This window comes from Passer domesticus, unplaced genomic scaffold (assembly GCF_036417665.1).
Source record: "Passer domesticus isolate bPasDom1 unplaced genomic scaffold, bPasDom1.hap1 HAP1_SCAFFOLD_144, whole genome shotgun sequence".
Taxonomy (NCBI): Eukaryota; Metazoa; Chordata; class Aves; order Passeriformes; family Passeridae; genus Passer; species Passer domesticus.
The window spans coordinates 62562-75312 of record NW_026989935.1 but is presented as its reverse complement, the minus strand read 5'-3'; the positions used below and the strand labels follow the sequence as shown (position 1 = coordinate 75312).

At 48.7% G+C, this 12751-nt stretch overlaps 1 protein-coding gene and 1 long non-coding RNA gene across 2 annotated transcripts in view; both read left to right on the top strand.

Moving 5' to 3' along the window:
- The first annotated feature begins 29 nt into the window (after positions 1-29).
- On the top strand, positions 30-4729 carry LOC135291911 (uncharacterized). Its single transcript, XR_010354559.1, has 3 exons — positions 30-509; positions 836-970; positions 2494-4729. It is a non-coding gene; the product is annotated as an uncharacterized LOC135291911 (long non-coding RNA).
- Positions 4730-10332: 5603 nt separating this feature from the next.
- LOC135291915 (uncharacterized) overlaps positions 10333-12751 on the top strand; it is a 30488-nt gene continuing 28069 nt past the window's right edge. The window contains exons 1-7 of the mRNA XM_064406158.1: positions 10333-10403; positions 10741-10812; positions 11178-11234; positions 11436-11507; positions 11595-11696; positions 11856-11963; positions 12616-12678. Coding sequence (XP_064262228.1) covers positions 10755-10812; positions 11178-11234; positions 11436-11507; positions 11595-11696; positions 11856-11963; positions 12616-12678 — 460 coding nt within the window. The 5' untranslated portion in view covers positions 10333-10403; positions 10741-10754. The remainder of the gene's footprint in view (positions 10404-10740; positions 10813-11177; positions 11235-11435; positions 11508-11594; positions 11697-11855; positions 11964-12615; positions 12679-12751) is intronic.

Genomic DNA, 12751 nt, shown 5'->3' with positions numbered 1-12751 from the left:
AGGCCGCAGCTGGAAGGTGCTGAGTGGTCTAGAGAGCAACCAGGTATCCAGAGTAACTTTGGTTTGTGGGTGTTCCTTCCAAAGGGAGGGAGTTACAGTGTAAACGTTCAGGGCAATGAGGAAAAGCCAAGGTTTTGTGGGAATCCTGGGCGGGTTGTTACCTGTACAATTGCCCATGTCCTTGGCTGCAGCCCTGAGGAAGGAGAGCCCAGCTGCTTTTCCAGCTCCATTAAGCACTGCGTTCTGGGACTGAGAGTGAGAAGCCCTTTTCCTTGGTTTCCTACTTGAAGCAGTGTTTGTTTTCCTCCTCAGCTGATTTTGGCCTCTGTGCTGTGCTCAGCCCTGGGCACAGGAAACGGAGGTCGATGGTCGGGACCACTTACTGGATGGCACCCGAGGTGGTGAGAAGAGAGCCTTACGGCCCCAAAGTGGACACCTGGTCCCTTGGCATTGCGGGAATAGAAATGGCCACAGGAGAGGCTCCTTATATGCAGGAGACCAGTGTCAAGGTAAGGTGGAAATGTGCTCAGATAGTCGTGTCCTTCTGCTCTCAGTCCATTAGAGAAAATCCCATTCCCACAGCTTGAAGTGCTTCCAGCAAGGGCCACTTCAAAAAAGGTCTCTGGGGCTCACATCAGCCGTCAAGGCAAGACCTGGTGCTGGAATAGCTGGGGCTGCACTGGGGCCTTTTTTCCTTTGGGAGAGAAGGCTCATCTCTAAGCATCTGCTGGGCAAGAAATTGCCACTGCAGAGTGGAGTTTTAAAGATGGGGTCTAGGTGAGCCCTGAAGGATATGGAAGAATCACATAGAGTCTCATGTTTCCTTTTGCCTCAGGCCAGCTACCTGATAGGCAAGCAAGGGGTTCCAAATCTGCAAAAGCCCAGGCTACCCCCTGGCTTGTGTGAATTTCTGGGCTGCTGCCTGCAGATGGATGTGGACAGGCGAGGCTCTGCCAAGGAACTTCTGCAGGTACAAGGCAAAGCGGCTGCGGGCCAAACAGCTGTTCCCTGCCAGGGTTTGCTCCTTGGCCAAACTCCAGGGAATCAGATGAGCCCCCCACAGAGTAATCTCCACTCTGGGTGCTTTTCAAATGAAAACCAAGTAGGATCTTGACTGCTTGAGGTTAGAAGGGCCCAGTGAAGGTCATCTAGCCCAGAACTCCAGCCACTGGCAAGGACATCTTCAAGTAGATCAGGTTGTTCAGAGGGCCATGCAAGCGGAGCTTGAATGTTGCTGGGTTGGGGCTCCTCCCAGCTCTCTGGGCAGCCTGTGCCAGTGTTCCAGCACTCTCCTCACAAACAGTTTCTTCCTCAGAGCCAATCTGAATTGAGTGTCTTTTAGCTTAAAGCCGTTCCCCCTTGTCCTCTTGCAATTGGCCCTGCTAAAAGAAATGTCCCCAACTTTCCTAGAAGTCCCTGAAAATATTGAAAAGTCTCCTTGGGGCTTGCTCTTCTCCAGGATAAACAGGCACAAGGCTCCCAGCCCTTCCTCAGAGGAGAGCTCCCACCTTCTGGTCATTTCTGTGTCCCTCTTTTGCTCTCAGGTGCTGTATTCAGGTTTGCCTGGTAGCAAAGGAACTGAAGTATTGCAATGCTGGGGATGGGGCTTGAGGAACCCAATGAAAGCAGTCCCTGCCAAGAGGTTTTAGATTGGTCTGTGGGAATGGGGGAGCTGGGGTGGAGCTCACTGTGAGCATCCGAGAGCACCCAGCTTGTCCCGCCTGGCCCACCCTTGGAGGTTTCTGCCAGCCAAACAGGCACAGCTGTGCAGGATTTGTGCCAGCCCCATGTGCTGCCTTGCCCCATCAAGTAGATGAGAATGGCTGTGGCTTTGCTGCCAGGTTTGGTGGCAGACAAGGAGCTGGTGACCAGGCCACTTCCTTGGCTGTGCCTGCTGTGAAGGAAGATGCCAGCCAGCACAGGAGGGAGTGGGGCGTGCTGAGGCAGACACTGCTCTTCCTGCAAACCAGAGCTGAGCACATCTGCACCCTGATGCTTGTGTCCTTGCTCCTGGCTTGCTGCTGAAAACCTGCATGTCCAGCTTTCCTGAGATCAACACGTGGGATCAACATTTTTCAGAGCTCTTGGGAGTCTCTTGAGGAATGCCTTATACCCCACATCTCTCTTGGACACTCAAAGAGCCCATGTCTGTAGAAAAGAGGAGCTTGAATAAGTCTGTTGACTTTCCTGAAAGGAATAAATCCTTAGGACAGCAAGCAGCAATCCCACAGTGATAGCAGGACAAAAATCCCAGCAAGTGACGACACCATGAGGAATGGACTAGTGCAGTTCTGGGCCGTGTTTGCCTGTGACAGCAGCATGGTGGACATGAAGGCAGACGTGCTGCTGGTGCCCTCAGTCCCATGTCTGTGTATTTCTGGGTGCTGGAGGAATCCAGCTCAACCCTGTTAGGAACTCAGTTTGGAAAAATGGTTCCTTTTTCCTTTGTCTCTTTTAATTTGGTTTCTTTTGTTTCTTTTTCCCTTTGGGCAGCATCCATTTCTGCAATCAGCGGAGCCTCTCTTAAGCCTCTTCTGACAGCCTGATTGCTGCCATCCCTGCAGCAAGGGAATGCAAGAAGCAAAGGAGATGACAAGGTGTGAGAGTCTGTCCGAAACTTCCCTCATTTTTTGCCTCTCGATCGTCATGAAAGCCAAGACCACCGGGGAAAGGGAAAGATCCCGTTCTGAAAATCCAGGTCTGTCTGGTCCACCAAGCCAGATTATTGCCTACGGGTGTGTTTGCTCAACTCATGGAACACTGCACCCAAGAAGGGGCAGTGTGCTCTCCTTCGCCTGCATCACCTAGCAACGCTAGTGCTGTTATTTCTCCACCCTTCTGACTTGGCTGGACTTTCTCTCTGGAATGACCTTCCCGGAGGTCACCACAAAAGGACCCTCCATTCACCGTACATCAACCACCGTGACAGATGGACTGAGATGGGAGAAGGTTCTCCCCTCAAGGACTGAGACGTGCGACCCCTACATGGAAAAGCTCCCCTCTTTTCCCAAAAGGACTAAGACTGAAATCCCCACCGTAGGGTGAGGGAAGGTATGCGTGGGGACCGGAGCAAGTTTTGCAAGCGACCACTGGACCGAGAAGACAATGGTTCCTGCCTACGACATCTGCTGCTGACAACGCCTGTTCCTGATGGACTACTGATGGACTCCTTGTACCCTTTATCAATAGAGTATTTTGAAATGGGTCCCCTTCCCCCATTTCAAAAGGACTATAAAGAAGGTTAGACCTGACTGATACCTTTGAGATCTCCCCTGACGTGAGGACGACAGGCCTCTTCGTCAACCGGACTTCAAGGGACTTTGTCATCTGCACATCTGGTAGCTATATACCTCCTTGCCCTCCCTCTCTTCTTTTGCTTTTCCTTACTCTTTTTCCTTTCTTCATTCCCCTTCTCTCTAACGCATCTTTGCTATGGCTATTTAATAAAAGTATATGTATTTTGATTTTACTGCAAATCCCCTTGTCGTGTCAGTTTTTGCACCCTGAGATCAGTGAAAAAGAACCTACACGAATCACGTCCTTAGGACGGATCGTGTCATAAATTGGATCTTGGGTCACGGATCTTGGGTTCTGGGGACGGAGGAGTCTGCAGGTTACGTGTAGTTTGTAACAGGGGAAGGACGTTTCACGGCAGCCGCACCTAAACTGTCAAGTTTCCCGAAAGGGGTTGAAGGGATTTAGAAAGCAAGGGCTGTGATTCGAATTTCCCGCATACTGCACAAACCAAGGCGGAAAACGCATTCTCCAAACTCTTTTTGAGGGTTCTGTCTCCAGAATATCACAAAAGATCTCTTGGTGCAAAAGGAAAAAAAAAAAACAACAAAAAAACCCCTGTTTCTGTTGTAAGAGTGTGTTTAACTGTCTGGGAAGGAAGAGACACCTTGAAGAAACTAAGCAGGGCCTCCCAGATTGACTCTGTCTCTTCAACTGTGTGTGAGTGTTTAACTGTCTGGGAAGGAAGAGACACCTTGAAGAAACTAAGCAGGGCCTCCCAGATTGACTCTGTCTCTTCAGCCACCCAGGGAAAAAGTTGAGTGAAGGGAAAACACAGTGTGTGATTGTGTAACTGAAAACACCTCCCTGTTGTGGTCCCTAGTCCCTTCACAAGATGAATGAAGATTTTGGTGCCAAGGCAAAAACTGAATTTTACACACTACTTGCTAAACACAATGCAAAACCTTCACCAGGCGGAGAGGCCTGGGCAAAGAGCAATTGGTTTAATTTAGAAAATGTTGTTGATAGAATATGTTCTTGCAGCATGAAACAAAATTTAAACTTGGTAAAGATAAAACCATCCTCTGCTCAGTTTTGGGAGCCTGCCTCACAGCAGCCATAGAAACTCGCTTTAAGCGAAGAAGTGAGGAAAATGCTATAATAGACTCCCTTCAAAACTTAGTTGGAGTTTTGCAAAAACAATTAGATGAAGAAAGAAATGAAAATAATTTATTACGGGCTGCCTTGAGAGAGGTACATGTTAAAAATTCACAGAACTTTGATTCCTCAAAAGAAAGAGAGGAGAAGGAAACGTCTCACCTTAATCAAAATTACCCCCAAAAAGAATTAGTTCTGATGAAAAATTTTGGGGAACACTGTTGTTGCAATAGCATGAAACCTCAAATTAAAACAGAATGCAACTATATTAATGATGAGGATTTTGACCCACATATAATCACTAAAGAAATCCCATACACTGCTACTGAATTAACAAAACTTGCAAAGCAGTATGGGCTTCTCTCTCACAAAACTGAAACAAAATCTCTCACTGGGAAAGTTCAAACACATTTGTCAGAACAAGAAGCCGGTGGGTACTGGAGACATGGAGTGTTCTTACCAACGGGAGACAGACGCATCCCATGGTCCCTAATTCAGCATATAGCTTATTGGACAGAGGGGCTTAACCCCTCGGAAAGGGGAAACCTTTTAACCATAGCTGGTACCCCTAACCAACTCCTGGAAAACATTCACAAAGCTGCCTGCTTGCAAATAATGCATGAAAGAAAACCAGCTACAAGCTATGAGTCACCAATGCAATCACCTGTAAAGTCTAAAATTATGACCTCTTTAATTCAAAGGTTTACAGAAACACTTAAACCTATAGCAATTTTCCCTCAAAAACCCATAGCAGCTATGTCCCCTATAGAAACACCAGATAAACTTCTTAGTAACCAGAATAACCCATTTGTTCCCTCTTATGACTTGCCGAGAAAAGGGATAAAATGGGATTGGAGTCTTTCTCAAGAGAAAGCACTGCAATCGCTGATTTTTGAAGCAACAGCTCACCAAGCACTGGACCCTATCCATCCTACAGATCCCTTTCAGGTAGAGTGGGGATTTGCCTCCTCAGGGTTATCAGTACACATTGGGCAGCGGGGTCCCGAGGGTCCAACAAGGCCCATTGGTTTTTATTCCCATGGTTTCAAAGATGCTGAGAGAAGATACTCTACCTGGGAAAGAGGTTTGTCTGTGGTTGGCTTAACTCTCACAGGAGTAGAAAAAAAACTTAGCAATACAAGAAACTGAGAGCTTGGGTAGCAGCCAAAACAAGCTTGCCTCTGTGATTAAAGCAACCCCTCCTTTCTTCCCCACTTCTGCTAACAGAGAGGGAGAAGGCAGTGCTCAGGTAGAGGAACTGTTAACCATTTGTAGTATTTTCCAGTGTAAGGGACAGAATTATTTTCTTGTCAGTATTAACATCAAGTCCTATGCCGCACTTGTATTTGTGTTGTTTCAGGCCGATGCTTTTAAAAGAGCTACAGGAAATAATACTGTTAAAGCAATACAGGGATGGTTTGGAATTTTCCTAACCCCACAAGAAATTCAATCTGATAATGTTTCTCACTTTACAGTCAAAAGTGCACAGGATTGGGCAAAAGGTGAAGGGGTTGAATGGACTTCTCACACCCCTTACGATAGATGGGGGGCAAATGGGTGTCCTAAAATCACTGCTTTTTGCCTGACAGCTCCAAGCATAATTCCTTCACTACACAGACCAGATGATTTCAAGAACCCAGCACATTACCCTGGACAACCTGTTTTTGGTGGACCACCCCCTATTGTAGGGGAAGTACCACTGGTGTTAAAAACCTCTCTGACAATCCCATTGTTCTAACTCTTTCTGCCTCTTCGTGGCAGATTCTGTTGTGCTTATTTTTTACAGAAGAACTCCATGGGACATGAAGACCTGAGAAACCATGATAACACTAGCATTATACAACAAATATATTGTTTTCCTTTCCCTTTATGGTAACACAAAGTGATAATATTACACTTAACATGTAAATTAAGTAAACTTGAACAAATTGGCCGCTATGAGTGAAAATCTGACCAAATTACAGCAACCACTGCAATCATCCTTAACACATCAGTGACTGCTATCAAACATACTACCAAATTGGGAAAAGGTAAATGTAAACGACCACAAATTGGTGATTGATGCACTCAATGCCACACAAAATAATGTTTCTTTGGCTCTCAGCTGTATTCAGGCTCAATTGTGGATGCAGTCAGTTGCTGCCTCAATTATAAAAGAAGGTGAAGAAGGCACTTTTCCCACTGAAATTTGAAAAATAATCTGGGACAGTGCTACTGACTTTGAAAGAGAATTCCAATCCTGGTGGAATTTGGTGAATTTCACTTATAACCCCATTTCAAACACGGCCACAGCTTTTGTGTTAACCATACGTAGTGCTTCAGTACATTTGGTTTTTCCTATTATAGCATTAGGGATAAATCATGACGGAGCTATCCTCTATCCTTCGGAGCATAAGGAATGGGCCCGCCAGATTAACAACAAATGGCAAACTGTCAATCTGGAATCTTGTATTGTCCGTGAACAACAAGGGTTCATCTGTGAAAGCAATGGAATCATAGCCCAGGACATCTGTGTGGACACAGAGCAGAATATCTGTCACTTTGAAATACATCCTAACGAGACTTCTGAAACAGTTCTCATATACATAGGCAATGGATGTGCGTGCTTTAGAACTGCCTGTGATCTTGTATTTGTAGAAAATGTAGTAGTGGATACTAAGAATCATTCAAATTTCTGTGCTTGTAATTTTACCAGAATTGTAGGATGTGATTTCTCTTATGTAGCTCCAGTTACCTCTCACCAACTTTTGCAATCTAATTACACCCTGATTCACAAATTGATACCTACTCCAATTGGGATGAACCTCACTTTGGTAAAGCAGTTGCTGCTCCACCAAGACTTGGCTGAGATTCTGGGAAAGATCAAGAAAGATGGGCAGAAGACCCTAGTAACTGTTCATCACAATGTAAAACAAATACACCGTGTCATGGGAAAGAGTAAAGAGAGATGCCGAGCACAAGTGGTGGGATACTCTTTTTGGGTGGTCACCAACTGCCACAAGTGTCCTGAACACCATGTGTCATCCTATTGTTGTCCTTTTGATCCTGGTTTCGATTGGTTTTGTTTTGTCAGCAATCTTGTTTGTCATGAATTGGAGAATGATGAAACGGTTAACAAGACTGACGTCCATAATTAATGCACACAATTTGGCCGATGTCCTTTTTACTATGGATGTCCCCAAGACAATTGACACAAGACGATTATGAATCAGTAGATGTGTTTTGAAATAACTTTTTATCTTCCATTTTGTGACTTTGTTAAATTTATATTCATTTTATTATTACTTTTACTTTTGACCATTTATGATTTTATTTTGATTATTTGATTACCATTTGTGATTTTTCAATTATTTAAGATAATAATTTGTGATTTTGTTCCAATTATTATTTTGATCATTTTCAATTATTATTTAATTATTTGCTAAAAAATTGTTTTGATTTTGTTTTGCTAATTGCTTCTCTTTTTTGCTCTTCTTTTATTTCTTCTTATCTTTTTTTTTCCTCTTTTCCTCTCCCTCTGTCATACTGTCCCTATTTTCTGAGGTATGCTACCAGCGTGAAGGAGACTTGAAGACCTGCTGATGAAGATCCTTTCAAGACAATCGTGAGTCACGGGGTCGTGTGAGAGTCTGTCCGAAACTTCCCTCATTTTTTGCCTCTCGATCGTCGTGAAAGCCAAGACCACCGGGGAGAGGGAAAGATCCTGTTCTGAAAATCCAGGTCTGTCTGGTCCACCAAGCCAGATTATTGCCTACGGGTGTGTTTGCTCAACTCATGGAACACTGCACCCAAGAAGGGGCAGTGTGCTCTCCTTCGCCTGCATCACCTAGCAATGCTAGGGCTGGAATTTCTCCACCCTTCTGACTTGGCCGGACTTTCTCTCTGGAATGACCTTCCTGGAGGTCACCACAAAAGGACCCTCCATTCACCGTACATCAACCACCGTGACAGATGGACTGAGATGGGAGAAGGTTCTCCCCTCAAGGACTGAGACGTGCGACCCCTACATGGAAAAGCTCCCCTCTTTTCCCAAAAGGACTAAGACTGAAATCCCCACCGTAGGGTGAGGGAAGGTATGCGTGGGGACCGGAGCAAGTTTTGCAAGCGACCACTGGACCGAGAAGACAATGGTTCCTGCCTACGACATCTGCTGCTGACGACACCTGTTCCTGATGGACTACTCATGGACTCCTTGTACCCTTTATCCATAGACTATTTTGAAATGGGTCCCCTTCCCCCATTTCAAAAGGACTATAAAGAAGGTTAGACCTGACTGATACCTTTGAGATCTCCCCTGACGTGAGGACGACAGGCCTCTTCGTCGACCGGACTTCCAGGGACTTTGTCATCCGCACGTCTGGTGGCTATATACCTCCTTGCCCTCCCTCTCTTCTTTTTCTTTTCCTTATTCTTTTCCCTTTCTTCTTTCCCCTTCTCTCTAACACATCTTTGCTATGGCTATTTAATAAAAGTATATGTATTTTGATTTTACTGCAAATCCCCTTGTCGTGTCGTCGTGTCAGTTTTTGCACCCTGAGATCAGTGAAAAAGAACCTCCACGAATCACGTCCTTAGGACGGATCATGTCAGCATGTCCTCCTTTTCAGCTGGTTTTTCCATTGTTTTCTGCTATCTTGTCCTCATCTTTCCACAATTCCTGTGTCTATTCAAGTCCAGCCTGGGACTGTGCACACATTTGCTTTAGTTCTGTAGTGATTTATGCCCAGCCACCCTGCCAACCACACCCATTTCAATGTTGCAACAACCTAACTCTGGGCTGCAGTATGTGAATCACACTCTGCTGTGTGAGCTGGCAGAGCACCAGAGCAGGCTCTGAAGAAGGGGCATTCGGTACATTAGTGAAGTGAGTGCTGGAACCTGGGCTAGCTCTTAGAACTCCGGCACTACGGCAGGAGTCGGGAACTGCCTCGCTATGGGGATTTACCAGAGGCAGAGCCTTTAGTGCCAGTTGCTCTCCAGTGTCAGACACAAGCCACGAGAGGGACGAGGCACAGGAGAAAGGAGGAGGCGTTCTGTCTTCAGGTTCTGCAAGGAACACCTTAGTCCAGGTGAAGAGAACAGGATGAGAAGCCCCTAGCTGTACTGCCCCCAAGGGGTTTTGTACACATACAAGTCATGGGGTGGATGCAAACAATGCATCCACAAATAGGGAATCCTCAGGAGAGGAGTGAGGGGATTACATCAAGTGTCTGGGGCCAATTGGGGTAGGAGGGTGGAGAGGATGGGTCACAAGGGCCAGTGGGGCTCCCAGGAGTAGGGGAATGCCAGAGGGGAGTTGCAGTCAGGGATTGGCCCAAAGGTTGGGAACCGAGGGGCTGGGTTGCCTTGAGAGGCAGGGAAAGAGCTGGAACAAGGGGTGGGGAAGGACACGAGGGACAGTTTGGAGGGAGGGTAAAACCCACAGGTGAACCAACTCAGGAAAAAAATGGGGGCACAACAGAGCCCTTAAACAACACTTAAAATGAAATCAATAAAATAAATTTGAACTGCAACAATCAAGAGCATCTTGAGGGACGCAGCCTGACCAGCAATGTCAGCAGGCAAAAGAAAGGTTTTGCTGAGCAATGGCCCTTTGATGAAGCAAACCATTTACAATCAGGGCAGTCCATTCATGCGGACGGGCGCACACTCTGGGGGTACAGCTGAGGCCATGAGGTCACAGAAGGGCTCTGGGGTCACAGCAGGCTGAGCTCTCAGCAGGCCCTGAGGTCACAGAGGCGCCAGAGGTGCCAGACCCCGTGGTTGCACAGCAGCACAAGGAGCCAGCAGTCAGTCCCTGAGCACAACTGTTGCGGCAGCAGCAGCGGTGGCAGCAGCGGTGCTGACGTTGGGACAGCGGTGTCGGGACAGCGGTGGCAGCAAGAGCTGCGGGACTGGCGGAGGACAAGGCACCATGGCCCTTGCTCTGCGCCTCCTACTCCTGCTGCTCCTGGCTGTGGCCCTGCCTGCCAGGGCTGCCCAGGCTGCTCCGCTGCAAGCACGGCGAGCAGGTGAGCCGGCAGCCTGGCTGCCCTTTCCCGGGACAGCGCTCCCTGCTCCCTGGGAAGCGCTGGGGATGGTTTTGCCCCGGGCTTTAGGGAGGGTTTCCTCTGTGGGAGGGAGAGAGACCCCACGGGCCCTGGGCTACTCCAGCCACCCCTCCAGAGATGTTGCACAGGGCCTGCTAAGAGGCTGGAGAGCTCCCCAGGCCCCTGTGCAGCTTTGGCCATGTCCATTCACATCTGGCTCCCACAGCCTTACCCAACACCCCTGCATTGCCCAGTTCCCTGTGGCAGAAGGGGATCCTAGCACACCATGGAAATGGTTCTGATCTCTGCTCCCTTCTAGACTGGAATCGTGACATGGGTTTTCAGGAAGTCCTGATGAATGATGGTTTGAAGTTCTTTGAGGATGCTAGAGGCAAGTTTTCATTCTGTCTTTCCTGAGTGAATAATCAGGATTAATGCAACAAAAGCTCACTTACAAACCATTTCCCTTAACATAATCTTAAGGTTGAAAGAATCTGGAAATCTTGCCCTGCTCCCTTCTGGAGCCCTGAGGGCTCCCACTGGATCACTGTCATTGGGAGGAAGGAGCATTTAGCTTTCAATCTTCCTCCCGTGTGCAATGCCAGTGTGTCCTTCCATGTGCTCTGTGCAGCCACAGAGAAGAGCAGAGAGGGAAGGGGCCGGGCCTAGGGCTGTGCCCCGGGGCTGAGCCTTGTGGGCAGCCTGAGGATCTCCTGCAGTGCCACAGGAGCTCTTCTGTCCTGCCTTTCTTTGCAGCTGAACCTGCTGGTGAAGGCCCCACATCCAGGACTGAGGCTCTGGGATATGCTGAGGGTAGGTCAAGGCCTTTCCCCTGGGAGGGCTGCCAGCTCAGAGCCCAAAGCTGGGCCAGGGAGGCAGCGCTGCAGGTGCCAGCACAGAACCATGCACGTGTGTGCCCTCGGCCTGCACGATCCCCTCACCGCTGCTGCGGCTCAGTGGTGCCCGTGCAGCTCAGCAGAGATGGCAGAAGCTTCTGTGGCTGTTGAGTTACAGGTGTGTCTACAGGGAGGAGATTCATACGTACGTTGGTGGTTATTGCCAACAAGACCAGTCTGCATGGCAGGGGTGAGTAGTGTGTCCCTGCTGACCCCACAAGTTGAGCACTGTTTTTGTGGGATGCATTCCTGGGAAATGGAAATATTTTTCTCTAAGTTCCTCCAAAGAGGAAGATGCAAGACACAGCAGAGAAGATATCCCTGGAACCATCCAAACAGATGAGGCAAGTGTTGAAGAAAATGCTGCAGGGAGGACAAGGTGGGGGCATTTGCCTCATGCTTCCCCTGGGACTCAGCAGCCGGGGGTTTTGGCTGCACATCTGAACGCATGGTTCCTGGCACAGCGGGATGGCATCCATGGCTCATTCCCAATGAGGAATGTTTCCATCTGATCCAGCTGTCCCTTTTCCTTCTCCAGAAATGAAAGGAGAGCCTGTGCAGAAGGAAGCATTTCCCGGTGGAAGCAGTGGTTCCGTGCCAGCCTCTGCTGCAGGAAGGGAGGCCATGCCAGGCACAGGCACAGGAGGTAATTGCTGTGCCTCTGGGCCTGAGCCCTGCTGAGGCTTGAGCTGCCCTCTCTGCTGATTGGCAGTGCGGGCACATCCTGGACTGGACCGGCACAGCCCAGGGGAATTATCCTGAGCAGGCTCAGGGCACTCGGGTCCTGAGCAGTCCTGCTGGGGTCCCTCCATGGGAGACATGTCCTGAAACCTGGCAGCGACTGCACGAGGTGCCCACGGTGGGGAAAGGACAGAGGGGGAGAGGAAGGCTCCAGTGTGTCCTGAGAGGGCCTGGCTGTTTGCCCTTGGGATCTGGGAGCTGTCCCAGCAGAAGGAGGACAGGAGGGACAGAGGGAGGGAGGGATACCTGTGTCACTGCCTGCTGCAGTTTTCGCCGGGGTTTTAGAGAGGATTTCTTCTGTGTCTGACGGAGAGAACCCCGGAACCCTGCGCTGCTCCAGCCACCCCTCCCAGGGATGTTGCTGAGGGCAGGGAAAGAGTGTGGAAAGTGACCAGGAGCCAGCCCAGAGCTCCCCAGGCCCCTGTGCACCTTTGGCCATGTCTATTCACATCTGGCTCCCACGGCCTTAGCCGACCCCCTGGCAGTGCACAGTTCCCTGTGGCAGAAGGGGATCCCAGCACACCCTGGAAAGTGTTCTCATCTGTGCTCCGTTCTAGATGAGGTTGCTTCTCCATCAGCTTGGATGAATAAAGTTTTGAAGCCCTTGGAGCCTCCTGCAGGTATGTTCTCAGTGTGCCACCAAGGAAGAATTGTAGACAAGCGGGCAGGAAGCAGGTGACAGAAGCTGCTGTG